The 16,982-nt window shown below is 47.1% G+C and overlaps 1 protein-coding gene across 1 annotated transcript in view; it reads left to right on the plus strand.

The window, feature by feature from the left end:
• Positions 1–16,982, plus strand: part of tenm4 (teneurin transmembrane protein 4) — a 716,895-nt gene that overhangs the window by 577,140 nt on the left and 122,773 nt on the right. Inside the window, exons 25-27 of the mRNA XM_064985425.1 lie at positions 14,449–14,550; positions 14,741–14,917; positions 16,419–16,825. Of these exons, the coding sequence (XP_064841497.1) occupies positions 14,449–14,550; positions 14,741–14,917; positions 16,419–16,825 (686 nt within the window). The remainder of the gene's footprint in view (positions 1–14,448; positions 14,551–14,740; positions 14,918–16,418; positions 16,826–16,982) is intronic.

Raw genomic sequence — 16,982 nt, forward strand, 5'->3', positions numbered from 1 at the left:
ACTACTTGAAACAGTCACACACACATAGCTACTACTTGAAACAGTCACACACACACACATAGCTACTGCTAGCTACTACTTGAAACAGTCACACACACACATAGCTACTACTTGAAACAGTCACACACACACACATAGCTACTACTAACTACTACTTGAAACAGTCACACACACATAGCTACTACTAACTACTACTTGAAACAGTCACACACACATAGCTACTACTTGAAACAGTCACACACACACACATAGCTACTGCTAGCTACTACTTGAAACAGTCACACACACACATAGCTACTACTTGAAACAGTCACACACACACACATAGCTACTACTAACTACTACTTGAAACAGTCACACACACACATAGCTACTACTTGAAACAGTCACACACACACACATAGCTACTACTAACTACTACTTGAAACAGTCACACACACATAGCTACTACTTGAAACAGTCACACACACACACATAGCTACTGCTAGCTACTACTTGAAACAGTCACACACACACACATAGCTACTACTAGCTACTACTTGAAACAGTCACACACACACACATAGCTACTACTAACTACTACTTGAAACAGTCACACACACACACATAGCTACTACTAGCTACTACTTGAAACAGTCACACACACACATAGCTACTACTAGCTACTACTTGAAACAGTCACACACACATAGCTACTACTAACTACTACTTGAAACAGTCACACACACATAGCTACTACTAACTACTACTTGAAACAGTCACACACACATAGCTACTACTAGCTACTACTTGAAACAGTCACACACACACACATAGCTACTACTTGAAACAGTCACACACACATAGCTACTACTAGCTACTACTTGAAACAGTCAAACACACACACATAGCTACTACTAACTACTACTTGAAACAGTCACACACACACACATAGCTACTACTAGCTACTACTTGAAACAGTCACACACACATAGCTACTACTAACTACTACTTGAAACAGTCACACACACATAGCTACTACTAGCTACTACTTGAAACAGTCACACACACACACATAGCTACTACTTGAAACAGTCACACACACACACATAGCTACTACTAGCTACTACTTGAAACAGTCACACACACATAGCTACTACTAACTACTACTTGAAACAGTCACACACACATAGCTACTACTAACTACTACTTGAAACAGTCACACACACACACATAGCTACTACTAGCTACTACTTGAAACAGTCACACACACACATAGCTACTACTTGAAACAGTCACACACACATAGCTACTACTAGCTACTACTTGAAACAGTCACACAGTTCTATAACCATAATTCCGTCCATGATGACATTGAGACACGGTCACGTCTCTTTCTTTGTCTGTGGGAATACCTGGAATACTTGGGAACAGATTTGTTATTTGCTGAATTCCTGGTGGTTTTGGCCTTTTATTCTCCTTCCTGTCTGTTTCTCTGAGCCGTGAAGAGAGAGAATACGCTGACGTCTTTTCTCTCTATTGGAACGTGTTTGGTCCAGTGACCTCTGGTCTTTTCTCTCTATTGGAATGTGTTTGGTCCAATGACCTCTGGTCTTTTCTCTCTATTGGAACGTGTTTGGTCCAATGACCTCTGGTCTTTTCTCTCTATTGGAACGTGTTTGGTCCAGTGACCTTTGGTCTTTTCTCTCTATTGGAACGTGTTTGGTCCAATGACCTCTGGTCTTTTCTCTCTATTGGAACGTGTTTGGTCCAATGACCTCTGGTCTTTTCTCTCTATTGGAACGTGTTTGGTCCAGTGACCTTTGGTCTTTTCTCTCTATTGGAACGTGTTTGGTCCAGTGACCTCTGGTCTTTTCTCTCCTCTTCCCTTCGCTTTGCGTTCGTCTTTCAAATCAGGCCTCTGTTTTCCTACCCATTTGTGTTGTTGTCCACAAGGTTAATAGTTTGACTCCGGCGAGATATCTCGTTAATGTGTTTTTACAAAGGCGCTTAGGGGTCTATGGTCTTGAAGTCTTGTTTCGAAAATAAATATTCTCCCCCAGTCCTCTGCTGAGTTCAAAGTTATATAGCAGGGAAAATCATGTCCTGGATCAAGATTGCATTACCACGTTCCCACTTCAAGGGTGTTACAGAACGCTTCAGACAGAATGCTTCATCAAGACTGTTGTGACAATGATGACGCTCGTTTAGTTCAGTTCAAATCTGCACTACTTTTACACAGGGCTCGTAGGGCTTTGTTCAATAGTGGTGCACTACATTTACACAGGGCTCATAGGGCTTTGTTCAATAGTAGTGCACTACTTTTACACAGGGCTCATAGGGCTTTGTTCAATAGTAGTGCACTACTTTTACACAGGGCTCATAGGGCTTTGTTCAATAGTAGTGCACTACTTTTACACAGGGCTCTTAGGACTTTGTTTAATAGTAGTGCACTACTTTTACACAGGGCTCATAGGGCTTTGTTCAATAGTAGTGCACTACTTTTACACAGGGCTCATAGGGCTTTGTTCAATAGTAGTGCACTACTTTTACACAGGGCTCTTAGGACTTTGTTCAATAGTAGTGCACTACTTTTACACAGGGCTCTTAGGACTTTGTTCAATAGTAGTGCACTACTTTTACACAGGGCTCATAGGGCTTTGTTCAATAGTAGTGCACTACTTTTACACAGGGCTCATAGGGCTTTGTTCAATAGTAGTGCACTACATTGTAAATAGGGTGCCATTTCAGATGCAGACAGGGTACTCAGACAGGGTACTCAGACAGGGTATTCAGACAGGGTATTCAGACAGGGTACTCAGACAGGATATTCAGACAGGGTACTCAGACAGGGTACTCAGACAGGGTATTCAGACAGGGTACTCAGACAGGGTATTCAGACAGGGTATTCAGACAGAGTATTCAGACAGGGTACTCAGACAGGGTATTCAGACAGGGTATTCAGACAGGGTACTCAGACAGGGTACTCAGACAGGGTATTCAGACAGGGTATTCAGACAGGGTATTCAGACAGGGTATTCAGACAGGGTACTCAGACAGGGTATTCAGACAGGGTACTCAGACTGGGTATTCAGACAGGGTATTCAGACAGGGTATTCAGATAGGGTATTCAGACAGGGTATTCAGACAGGGTATTCAGACAGGGTATTCAGACAGGGTATTCAGACAGGGTATTCAGACAGGGTATTCCGATAGGGTATTCAGACAGAGTATTCAGACAGGGTACTCAGACAGGGTATTCCGATAGGGTATTCAGGCAGAGTATTCAGACAGGTTACTCAGACAGGGTACTCAGACAGGGTATTCAGACAGGGTATTCCGATAGGGTATTCAGATAGGGTATTCAGACAGAGTATTCAGACAGGGTACTCAGACAGGGTACTCAGACAGGGTACTCAGACAGGTTATTCAGACAGGGTATTCAGACAGGGTACTCAGACAGAGTATTCAGACAGGGTACTCAGACAGGATATTCAGACAGAGTATTCAGACAAGGTATTCAGACAGGGTACTCAGACAGGGTACTCAGACAGGTTATTCAGACAGGGTATTCAGACAGGGTACTCAGACAGAGTATTCAGACAGTGTACTCAGACAGGGTACTCAGACAGGGTACTCAGACTGGGTACTCAGACAGGGTATTCAGACAGGGTATTCAGACAGGGTATTCCGATAGGGTACTCAGACAGGGTATTCAGACAGAGTGGAAGATGACTTATTTTCTCGAGACAAGCATCACATTGATAAGAGCAGAATCTGGAGGAAAAGCTCATGGTGAACGGCCAGGCTATTGTCAAACAAGAGAACTTACTAATACAACTAGATTGTTTCAGAGGGAGTTCATCACCCAGAGAGTTGTAATACAACTAGATGGTTTCAGAGGGAGTTCATCACCCAGAGAGTTGTAATACAACTAGATGGTTTCAGAGGGAGTTCATCACCCAGAGAGTTATAATACAACTAGATGGTTTCAGAGGAAGTTCATCACCCAGAGAGTTGTAATACAACTAGATGGTTTCAGAGGGAGTTCATCACCCAGAGAGTTGTAATACAACTAGATGGTTTCAGAGGGAGTTCATCACCCAGAGAGTTATAATACAACTAGATGGTTTTAAAGGGTTCAGTTTTAGTGACCGTCTGTCCCTGTGTTGGTGTCTGAGGGTGTCGTCAGGGGGGTAGGTGGTGCGGGGTGTGCTTGGGTTACAGAATGTGTGAAGAGAGGAAGAGGGGCTGGAGAACGATCCCTCTCATCACTCATCTCTGGGCGGTCTGTCGGTGTGAAAACCCTTTTCAGCCAGCCAGGCAGCATACACCATCTCATCTCTCCTGAGCCTCATCAGCTTCCTCTGCCTCGCCACCTCCACACTCATTAAATATTCAACCACCAGTGCTGACAGGAAATAGGTTTTAAGAAATGTTAAATCCTCCCCTCCTTCTCCACCTCGTCCTCCTCTCATTCCCAGAGTCAATACATTTTCTGCTCTGTCCGACTGTCTGTCTCACTGTCTGTTTGTTTGTGTCTCTGTCTGTCTCGCTGTCTGTGTCTGTCTCTGTCTGTCTGTCTGTCTGTCTGTCTGTCTGTCTGTCTGTCTCGCTGTCTGTCTCGCTGTCTGTCTGTCTGTTTCTGTCTCTGTTTGTCTCTGTCTGTCTCGCTGTCTGTCTGTCTGTCTGTCTGTCTGTCTGTCTGTCTGTCTGTGTCTGTCTCTGTCTGTCTCGCTGTCTGTCTCGCTGTCTGTCTGTCTGTTTCTGTCTCTGTCTGTCTCGCTGTCTGTCTGTCTGTCTGTCTGTCTGTCTGTTTGTTTCTGTCTCTGTCTGTCTCGCTGTCTGTCTGTCTGTCTGTCTGTCTGTCAGTCTGTTTGTTTCTGTCTCTGTCTGTCCTGTTTGTTGTGAGGATAAGAGAGGATGAGGAGAGAGAAGAGTAGAGGGGGAACAGAGGTACCTAGAGGTAGCGTAGGGATGCATCCCAAAAGGCACCTTATTCCCTATGCGGGCGCCAACCTATGTCTTACTGTATAAATTCCCTCTGTCTGGAAGGATTGAGGAGGGAGAATGGTTATAGGATGTCAGACATCCCCAGCTCAGTGCTGGTTGAAATAGCACCCTATTCCCTATGTAGTGCACTGCCTTTGACCGGGGCCTGCATAGGGAATAGGGTGCCATGCCAGACCTAGCAAGGAGATCTGAAAGCAGCCCAGAGGCTGGGAATGATGATTGAGCACAAAGTTTGAGTCAAGACGGAACTGATTGACAGAGTGACTGGCTGGGTATACCTCAGACTGACTGGCTGGGTATACCTCAGACTGACTGGCTGGGTATAGCTCAGACTGACTGGCTGGGTATAGTTCAGACTGACTGGCTGGGTATACCTCAGGCTGACTGGCTGGGTATAGCTCAGACTGACTGGCTGGGTATAGTTCAGACTGACTGGCTGGGTATACCTCAGACTGACTGGCTGGGTATAGTTCAGGCTGACTGGCTGGGTATAGTTCAGACTGACTGGCTGGGTATACCTCAGACTGACTGGCTGGGTATACCTCAGGCTGACTGGCTGGGTATACCTCAGGCTGACTGGCTGGGTATACCTCAGACTGACTGGCTGGGTATAGTTCAGACTGACTGGCTGGGTATACCTCAGACTGACTGGCTGGGTATAGCTCAGGCTGACTGGCTGGGTATACCTCAGACTGACTGGCTGGGTATAGCTCAGACTGACTGGCTGGGTATAGTTCAGGCTGACTGGCTGGGTATAGTTCAGACTGACTGGCTGGGTATACCTCAGGCTGACTGGCTGGGTATACCTCAGACTGACTGGCTGGGTATAGTTCAGACTGACTGGCTGGGTATAGCTCAGACTGACTGGCTGGGTATAGTTCAGACTGACTGGCTGGGTATACCTCAGACTGACTGGCTGGGTATAGTTCAGGCTGACTGGCTGGGTATAGTTCAGGCTGACTGGCTGGGTATACCTCAGACTGACTGGCTGGGTATAGTTCAGGCTGACTGGCTGGGTATAGCTCAGACTGACTGGCTGGGTATAGCTCAGGCTGACTGGCTGGGTATAGCTCAGACTGACTGGCTGGGTATAGCTCAGACTGACTGGCTGGGTATAGTTCAGGCTGACTGGCTGGGTATAGTTCAGGCTGACTGGCTGGGTATAGTTCAGGCTGACTGGCTGGGTATAGCTCAGACTGACTGGCTGGGTATACCTCAGGCTGACTGGCTGGGTATACCTCAGACTGACTGGCTGGGTATAGTTCAGACTGACTGGCTGGGTATAGTTCAGACTGACTGGCTGGGTATACCTCAGACTGACTGGCTGGGTATAGCTCAGGCTGACTGGCTGGGTATAGTTCAGGCTGACTGGCTGGGTATAGCTCAGACTGACTGGCTGGGTATAGTTCAGGCTGACTGGCTGGGTATACCTCAGACTGACTGGCTGGGTATAGTTCAGACTGACTGGCTGGGTATAGTTCAGGCTGACTGGCTGGGTATAGTTCAGACTGACTGGCTGGGTATAGCTCAGGCTGACTGGCTGGGTATAGTTCAGACTGACTGGCTGGGTATACCTCAGACTGACTGGCTGGGTATAGTTCAGACTGACTGGCTGGGTATACCTCAGGCTGACTGGCTGGGTATAGCTCAGGCTGACTGGCTGGGTATAGTTCAGACTGACTGGCTGGGTATAGCTCAGACTGACTGGCTGGGTATAGTTCAGACTGACTGGCTGGGTATACCTCAGACTGACTGGCTGGGTATACCTCAGGCTGACTGGCTGGGTATAGCTCAGACTGACTGGCTGGGTATAGCTCAGGCTGACTGGCTGGGTATAGCTCAGGCGACGCATGTCATTGGTCGGCGAACATTCTCCAGGAAGTGTTTTCCTGGGACCTGCTGTGTTGGGAGGCTGAAGCTGCGTCCACAACGGCACCCTATTCCTATGTAGTGTGCTAGGTCTGACCAGGGACCATAAGGCACTACATAGGGAATAGAGTACCGTTTGGAATTCAGCCAGGCTGAGGCAGACTATTGAGTGTTGTATTTATTTTGGGGTTGGGGGGAGGTCTATCTATTTATGTTGGGGTTGGGGGGAAGGTCTGTCTATTTATGTTGGGGTTGGGGGAAGGTCTATCTATTTATGTTGGGGTTTGTGGGGGAAGGTCTATCTATTTATGTTGGCGTTGGGGGGAAGGTCTATCTATTTATGTTGGGGTTGGGGGGGGTCTATCTATTTATGTTGGGGTTGGGGGGAAGGTCTATCTATTTATTTTGGGGTTGGGGGAAGGTCTATCTATTTATGTTGGGGTTGGGGGAAGGTCTAGATATGTATGTTGGGGTTGGGGGGAAGGTCTAGATATGTATGTTGGGGTTAGGGGGAAGGTATAGATATGTATGTTGGGGTTAGGGGAAGGTCTAGATATTTATGTTGTGGTTAGGGGGAAGGTCTAGATATTTATGTTGGGGTTAGGGGGAAGGTCTAGATATTTATGTTGGGGTTAGGGGGAAGGTCTAGATATGTATGTTGGGGTTGGGGGGGGAAGGTCTGTCTATTTATGTTGGGTTTGGGGGGAATGTCTATCTATTTATGTTGGGGTTGGGGGGAAGGTCTATCTATTTATGTTGGCGTTGGGGGGAAGGTCTATCTATTTATGTTGGGGTTGGGGGGGGGGGTCTATCTATTTATGTTGGGGTTGGGGGGGAAGGTCTATCTATTTATTTTGGGGTTGGGGGGGAAGGTCTATCTATTTATGTTGGGGTTGGGGGGGAAGGTCTAGATATGTATGTTGGGGTTGGGGGGAAGGTCTAGATATGTATGTTGGGGTTAGGGGGAAGGTATAGATATGTATGTTGGGGTTAGGGGGAAGGTCTAGATATTTATGTTGGGGTTGGGGGGAAGGTCTAGATATGTATGTTGGGGTTGGGGGGAAGGTCTAGATATGTATGTTGGGGTTAGGGGGGAGGTCTAGATATGTATGTTGGGGTTAGGGGGAAGGTCTAGATATGTATGTTGGGGTTAGGGGGAAGGTCTAGATATGTATGTTGGGGTTGGGGGAAGGTCTAGATATGTATGTTGGGGTTAGGGGGAAGGTCTAGATATGTATGTTGGGGTTAGGGGGAAGGTCTAGATATGTATGTTTGGGTTAGGGGGAAGGTCTAGATATGTATGTTGGGGTTAGGGGGAAGGTCTAGATATGTATGTTGGGGTTAGGGGGAAGGTCTAGATATGTATGTTGGGGTTAGGGGGAAGGTCTAGATATGTATGTTGGGATTGGGATGGGGAGAAGGGGATGGGTTCGCGAGGCCTAGCTCTTAATGTTGAGGTTGGGATTGCGGAAAGGGGATTGGGTTGGGGGAGGCCTAGCTATTTATGTTTGGGTTGGGATGGGGGGAAGGGGATTGGGTTGGTGGGAGGCCTAGCTCTTAATGTTTGGTTTGGGATTGCGGAAAGGGGATTGGGTAGGGGGAGGCCGAGCTATTTATATTGGGGTTGGGATGGGGGGAAGGGGATGGGATGGGGAGGCCTAACTATCTGTGATTTTATTGGAGGCTGGAGGCTTGTAGAATGCAGGCAGAGCTGTTGGGATCAGCTTGTGAAGTGGAATATGGCATCCTGAGCTTATTTCACATTTATCAGTTTGAAACTATTTCCCCCGGGCCATTTTAATCCACAAGTCAGCGATTTTAAGTTTTTCATCTATGTTTTTTGCTGATGTATTGTTCAACTATTGTCAGTTGAAGGTTGAACCCACTTTGTGACCGAATCAAAACCCTGTATCTTCCTCTATAGACAGTCACAGTGATATATACTGTCTCTCACAGTTTTGAATTCTGCAGGATTTTCACCTTCGGTGTGTTGTTTTTTGTTGTTGTTGTTGTTATCCACAGTCTATAAAATACCCTTCAAAGTATTCTCTTAATAAATTGAGTGTGGATTTCTGTTTTGAAGAAGCCAAGTTCATAACATAATATACCACTATGTTAACATATTAGTTAATACTTTAGGGATTGCTCCCCAATCGTTTTCTGAGGTTGGAAGTTTGTGAACATTGTATTAACCAACTCACTATGAAAGGTTACTCAGGTATAGTAATTGCAAGGTAATTTGATCCTGCTTTGTCTCCCAGTTGTAGGATGAGGAATCATCCAGCCCTCATGGAGAAATGCCCTTTCTATCTCCCAGTTGTAGGATGAGGAATCACCCAGCCCTCATGGAGAAATGCCCTTTCTATCTCCCAGTTGTAGGATGAGGAATCATCCAGCCCTCATGGAGAAATGCCCTTTCTATCTCCCAGTTGTAGGATGAGGAATCACCCAGCCCTCATGGAGAAATGCCCTTTCTATCTCCCAGTTGTAGGATGAGGAATCACCCAGCCCTCATGGAGAAATGCCCTTTCTATCTCCCAGTTGTAGGATGAGGAATCATCCAGCCCTCATGGAGAAATGCCCTTTCTATCTCCCAGTTGTAGGATGAGGAATCATCCAGCCCTCATGGAGAAATGCCCTTTCTATCTCCCAGTTGTAGGATGAGGAATCACCCAGCCCTCATGGAGAAATGCCCTTTCTATCTCCCAGTTGTAGGATGAGGAATCACCCAGCCCTCATGGAGAAATGCCCTTTCTATCTCCCAGTTGTAGGATGAGGAATCATCCAGCCCTCATGGAGAAATGCCCTTTCTATCTCCCAGTTGTAGGATGAGGAATCACCCAGCCCTCATGGAGAAATGCCCTTTCTATCTCCCAGTTGTAGGATGAGGAATCATCCAGCCCTCATGGAGAAATGCCCTTTCTATCTCCCAGTTGATGAAGACCTCTTTTCCTTCTTGCTGTTCTCAGCCCTGCTATTGAAATATGACGCTTCATATTGCTCTCCTCAGAGAGGCGTGTGTGGGGGTGGTTGGGGGTGTGTGGTGGTGGTTGGGGGTGTGGTGGTGGTTGGGGATTGAGGTGGTGGTTGGGGGGTGTGGGGGTGGTTGGGGGGTGTTGGGGTGGTTGGTGGGGTGAGGGGTGGTTGGGGGGTGTGGGGGTGGTTGGGGGGTGGTTGGGGGGTGAGGGGGTGGTTGGGGGGGTGTGGGGGTGGTTGGGGGGGGGTGTGGGGGTGGTTGGGGGGGTGAGGGGGTTTTTGGTTGGGTGAAGGGGTGGTTGGGGGGTGGGGGTTTTTGGTTGGGTGAAGGGGTGGGTGTGGGGGTGGTTGGGGGGGTGTGGGGTGGTTGGGGGGTGTGGGGGTGGTTGGGGGTGGGGTTTTTGGTTGGGTGAAGGGGTGGTTGGGGGGGTGAGGGGGTTTTTGGTTGGGTGAAGGGGTGGGTGTGGGGGTGGTTGGGGGGGGTGTGGGGGTGGTTGGGGGGGTGAAGGGGTGGTTGGGGGGGGGTGTATTATTTTCATAACAATAAGTCATAATTTGGGAGGCTGGAGGTGAGCAGTGCCTTTCATTCCATAAGTAGTCCTCCATTTGTGTTGGTGGTGGGGGGGTGGGGTGTAGTCCTCCATTTTCTCTTCAAGGACTTTACCTCCTGCTGTGTTTTTTTCCATTAACAAATTAATGACCCACAGCTGAGAGAGACATCCACTGTGAGGGGTGGATGGCTGAGGTGTGGCTGTAGTACAGCCTCCCTAAATGAGCTCCCAGGCCTGTGGAGCTGTTATGAGATAGCTGGATGTTTTCAACACTGTCTACCAGTCCTATAAATGCTTCTCAACAACTCTTGTTAACCCCCCCAGGCTTTTGTTTTCCTCTCAAATGAATGTGAAAAATGTGTTGATCGATACAAACATGCTTTCAGTTTTGGGCCTGAAGCACCTGTCCTCACATGGTCTGTCTGTCTGTCTGTCTGTCTGTCTGTCTGTCTGTCTGTCTGTCTGTCTGTCTGTCAATCTGTCTGTCTGTCTGTCTGTCTGTCTGTCTGTCTGTCTGTCTGTCTTGTCTCCCCCTCAGGTGTATCTTGGTCCACTCACCTCTCATACCTCTCCTCACATCTCTACTGCCTCCTCTCCTCATATCTTTACTGCCTCCTCTCCTCACATCTCTACTGCCTCCTCCTCACATCTCTACTGCCTCCTCTCCTCACATCTCTCCTCACATCTTTACTGCCTCCTCTCCTCACATCTCTACTGTCTCCTCTCCTCACATCTTTACTGCCTCCTCTCCTCACATCTCTACTGTCTACTCTCCTCACATCTCTACTGTCTCCTATCCTCACATCTCTACTGCCTCCTCTCCTCACATCTCTGCTGCCTCCTCTCCTCACATCTCTACTGTCTCCTCTCCTCACATCTCTACTGTCTCCTCTCCTCACATCTCTACTGTCTCCTCTCCTCACATCTCTACTGCCTCCTCTCCTCACATCTCTGCTGCCTCCTCTCCTCACATCTCTACTGTCTCCTCTCCTCACATCTCTACTGTCTCCTCTCCTCACATCTCTACTGTCTCCTCTCCTCACATCTCTACTGCCTCCTCTCCTCACATCTCTACTGCCTCCTCTCCTCACATCTCTACTATCTCCTCTCCTCACATCTCTCTCCTCACGTCTCTCTCCTCACATCTCTACTGGCTCCTCTCCTCACATCTTTACTGCCTCCTCTCCTCACATCTCTACTGTCTCCTCTCCTCACATTTCTACTGTCTCCTCTTCTCACATCTCTCTCCTCACATCTCTACTGCCTCCTCTCCTCACATCTCTACTGTCTCCTCTCCTCACATCTCTACTGTCTCCTCTCCTCACATCTCTACCATCTCCTCTCCTCACATCTCTCTCCTCACATCTCTCTCCTCACATCTCTACTGCCTCCTCTCCTCACATCTCTACTGTCTGTTGTTGACCTCTCCTCACATCTCTACTGTCTCCTCTCCTCACATCTCTACTGTCTCCTCACATCTCTACTACAGTGCCTTGCGAAAGTTTTCGGCCCCCTTGAACTTTGCGACCTTTTGCCACATTTCAGGCTTCAAACATGAAGATATAAAACTGTATTTTTTTGTGAAGAATCAACAACAAGTGGACACAATCATGAAGTGGAACGACATTTATTTGATATTTCAAACTTTTTTAACAAATCAAAAACTGAAAAATTGTTTGTGCAAAATTATTCAGCCCCCTTAAGTTAATACTTTGTAGCGCCACCTTTTGCTGCAATTACAGCTGTAAGTTGCTTGGGGTATGTCTCTATCAGTTTTGCACATCGAGAGACTGAAATTGTTTCCCATTCCTCCTTGCAAAACAGCTCGAGCTCAGTGAGGTTGGATGGAGAGCATTTGTGAATAGCAGTTTTCAGTTCTTTCCACAGATTCTCGATTGGATTCAGGTCTGGACTTTGACTTGGCCATTCTAACACCTGGATATGTTTATTTTTGAACCATTCCATTGTAGATTTTGCTTTATGTTTTGGATCATTGTCTTGTTGGAAGACAAATCTCCGTCCCAATCTCAGGTCTTTTGTAGACTCCATCAGGTTTTCTTCCAGAATGGTCCTGTATTTGGCTCCATCCATCTTCCCATCAATTTTAACCGTCTTCCCTGTCCCTGCTGAAGAAAAGCAGGCCCAAACCATGATGCTGCCACCACCATGTTTGACAGTGGGTATGGTGTGTTCAGGGTGATGAGCTGTGTTGCTTTTACGCCAAACATAACGTTTTGCATTGTTGCCAAAAAGTTCAATTTTGGTTTCATCTGACCAGAGCACCTTCTTCCACATGTTTGGTGTGTCTCCCAGGTGGCTTGTGGCAAACTTTAAACAATACTTTTTATGGATATCTTTAAGAAATGGCTTTCTTCTTGCCACTCTTCCATAAAGGCCAGATTTGTGCAATATACGACTGATTGTTGTCCTATGGACAGAGTCTCCCACCTCAGCTATAGATCTTTGCAATTCATCCAGACTGATCATGGGCCTCTTGGCTGCATCTCTGATCAGTCTTCTCCTTGTATGAGCTGAAAGTTTAGATGGACAGCCAGGTCTTGGTAGATTTGCAGTGGTCTGATACTCCTTCCATTTCAATATTATCGCTTGCACAGTGCTCCTTGGGATGTTTAAAGCTTGGGAAATCTTTTTGTATCCAAATCCGGCTTTAAACTTCTTCACAACAGTATCTCGGACCTGCCTGGTGTGTTCCTTGTTCTTCATGATGCTCTCTGCGCTTTTAACGGACCTCTGAGACTATCACAGTGCAGGTGCATTTATACGGAGACTTGATTACACACAGGTGGATTGTATTTATCATCTTTAGTCATTTAGGTCAACATTGGATCATTCAGAGATCCTCACTGAACTTCTGGAGAGAGTTTGCTGCACTGAAAGTAAAGGGGCTGAATAATTTTGCACGGCCAATTTTTCAGTTTTTGATTTGTTAAAAAAGTTTGAAATATCCAATAAATGTCGTTCCACTTCATGATTGTGTCCCACTTGTCGTTGATTCTTCACAAAAAAATACAGTTTTATAGCTTTATGTTTGAAGCCTGAAATGTGGCAAAAGGTCGCAAAGTTCAAGGGGGCCGAATACTTTCGCAAGGCACTGTATCTCCCCTCATCACATCTCTAATGTCTGTTGTTGACCTCTCCTCACATCTCTACTGTCTCCTCTCCTCACATCTCTACTGTCTCCTCTACTCACATCTCTACTGTCTCCTCTCCTCACATCTCTACTGCCTCCTCTCCTCACATATCTACTGTCTGTTGTTGACCTCTCCTCACATCTCTACTGTCTCCTCTCCTCACATCTCTACTGTCTCCTCTCCTCACATCTCTACTGTCTCCTCTACTCACATCTCTACTGTCTCCTCTCCTCACATATCTACTGTCTGTTGTTGACCTCTCCTCACATCTCTACTGTCTCCTCTCCTCACATCTCTACTGTCTCCTCTCCTCACATCTCTACTGCCTCCTCTCCTCACATATCTACTGTCTGTTGTTGACCTCTCCTCACATCTCTACTGTCTCCTCTCCTCACATCTCTACTGTCTCCTCTCCTCACATCTCTACTGTCTCCTCTCCTCACATCTCTACTGTCTCCTCTACTCACATCTCTACTGTCTCCTCTCCTCACATCTCTACTGTCTCCTCTCCTCACATCTCTACTGTCTCCTCACATCTCTACTATCTCCTCTCCTCACATCTCTACTGTCTCCTCTCCTCACATCTCTACTGTCTCCTCTCCTCACATCTCTACTGTCTCCTCTCCTCACATCTCTACTGTCTCCTCTCTTCACATCTCTACTGTCTCCTCTCCTCACATCTCTACTGCCTCCTCTCCTCACATATCTACTGTCTGTTGTTGACCTCTCCTCACATCTCTACTGTCTCCTCTCCTCACATCTCTACTGTCTCCTCTCCTCACATCTCTACTGTCTCCTCTCCTCACATCTCTACTGTCTCCTCTCCTCACATCTCTACTGTCTGTTGTTTACCTCTCAGTTAGTCCCATGGATAACTCTCTGTATGCTGTGTGTCTGTTCCTCTGTAGGTGCGTCTGGAGTGGCCCACAGACCTGGCAGTCAGTCCCATGGATAACTCTCTGTATGTCCTGGATAACAATGTGGTTCTGCAGATCTCTGAGAACCACCAGGTGAGGAAACAAAACACTAGACTGTACTAAACTAGACTTGACTTGAAAATATTGTGATATGTGGTTGTTTTACCTACGTACGTTGAATACACTGACCTTAGTTGAATGCACTGATTGTAATTCCCTCTGGATAAGAGTGTTAGACCGTCTGGTACATTTAAATGATTCAAATGTCAATTGCAACCACCAGGTGCGTATCGTGGCAGGGAGGCCCATGCACTGCCAGGTGCCCGGCCTGGATCACTTCCTGGTCAGCAAGGTGGCCGTCCACGCCACCCTGGAGTCTGCCAACGCTCTCGCCGTCTCTCACAATGGCATCCTGTATATCTCTGAGTCAGACGAGAAGAAGATCAACCGTGTGAGACAGGTGAGATAGAGAAACAACTTCTTACTTTTACCTGGACTTATCTGGGTCCATCATACCTGGACTTATCTGGGGTCATCATACCTGGGCTTATCTGGGGTCATCATACCTGGACTTATCTGGGTCATCATACCTGGACTTATCTGGGTCCATCATACCTGGACTTATCTGGGTCATCATACCTGGACTTATCTGGGTCATCATACCTGGGCTTATCTGGGTCCATCATACCTGGACTTATCTGGGGTCATCATACCTGGACTTATCTGGGTCATCATACCTGGACTTATCTGGGTCATCATACCTGGACTTATCTGGGTCATCATACCTGGGCTTATCTGGGTCCATCATACCTGGACTTATCTGGGGTCATCATACCTGGACTTATCTGGGTCATCATACCTGGACTTACCCAGTCTCACAAGATAACCCTTTATAATCTGTTATAATGTAAATGTCAGTTTGCTTTTCATAGCCGATCATTAAGAGTATCTCTACCACTCCTGCTGTCTCTAGAGAGTTGAAAACAGCAGGTCTGGGTCAGGTAGCATGTCCGGTGAACAGGGCAGGGTTCCATAGCCGCAGGCAGAACAGTTGAAACTGGAGCAGCAGCATGGCCAGGTGGACTGGGGACAGCAAGGAGTCATCATGCCATGTAGTCCTTATGCATGGTCCTAGGGCTCAGGTCCTCAGAAAGAAAGAAAGAAAGAAAGAGAGAAAGAGAGAAAGAAAGAGAGAAAGAGAGAGAGAGAAAGAAAGAAAGAAAGCATACTTAAATTCACACAGGACACAGGATAAGACAGGAGAAGTACTCCAGATATAACAAACTGACCCCAGCCCCCCGACACATAAACTACTGCAGCATAAATACTGGAGGCTGAGACAGGAGGGGTCAGGAGACACTGTGGCCCCATCCGAGGACACCCCCGGACAGGGCCAAACAGGCAGGATATAACCCCACCCACTTTGCCAAAGCACAGCCCCCACACCACCAGAGGGATATCTTCAACCACCACCTTACCATCCTGAGACAAGGCCGAGTACAGCCCACAAAGATCTCCGCCACGGCACAACCCAAGGGGGGGGCCAACCCAGACAGGATGATCACATCAGTGACTCAACCCACTCAAGTGACGCACCATAATCTCCACCTGGCACAGCCAGAAGAGAATTGGCCACCCCCCATAGCCTGGTTCCTCTCTAGGTTTCTTCCTAGGTTTTGGCCTTTCTAGGGAGTTTTTCCTAGCCATCGTGCTTCTACACCTGCATTGCTTGCTGTTTGGGGTTTTAGGCTGGGTTTCTGTACAGCACTTTGAGACATCGGCTGATGTAAAAAGGGCTTTGTGAATACATTAGATTGATTGATTAATTGCCTAGACTACTATTTTACTGTTTTACTATTTTACTTGCAATGATCATAATCGTTGAACGCACTGTCATACTCTCTGTCCGGACAAGACTGAGCATCTTTGACCTGGAAGTAAACATTTCCTGTAAATTGCAGGTGTCCACCAACGGAGAGATTTCATTGGTGGCCGGGGCGCCCAGCGGCTGTGACTGTAACAACGACGCTAACTGTGACTGTTTCTCCGGCGACGATGGCTACGCAAAAGATGCCAGAGTCAACGCCCCGTCGTCGTTGGCTGTCTCCCCTGACGGCGAACTCTTCGTCGCCGACCTTGGCAACATCCGTATTCGTTCCGTCAGACGGAACAAACCATACCTGAACCCACTGAGCATGTACGAGGTCTCCTCCCCGATTAGCGATGAACTCTATCTCTTTGACTCCAATGGCAGTCACATCTATACTCAGAGTCTGACCACTGGGGATGACATCTATAACCTGACCTACTCTGGAGAGGGAGACCTGGCCAGCATCACGGATCAGAACAACAACGTAGTGACCATCAGGTGTCCTGCCTTTTATCTATTCATGTATCTGTTTTGTTGCTACACTAGTCTGTTATTTTACTAATTGAATTGTTATCTTAGTTTTATGTTTGTCTGGAAAACTTTTTTTTTTCTTTTTCACCTTTTATTAGTTTATTCGTTAAGCACTTTCAACTGC

This window comes from Oncorhynchus masou, chromosome 13, assembly GCF_036934945.1.
Source record: "Oncorhynchus masou masou isolate Uvic2021 chromosome 13, UVic_Omas_1.1, whole genome shotgun sequence".
Classification (NCBI taxonomy): domain Eukaryota; kingdom Metazoa; phylum Chordata; class Actinopteri; order Salmoniformes; family Salmonidae; genus Oncorhynchus; species Oncorhynchus masou.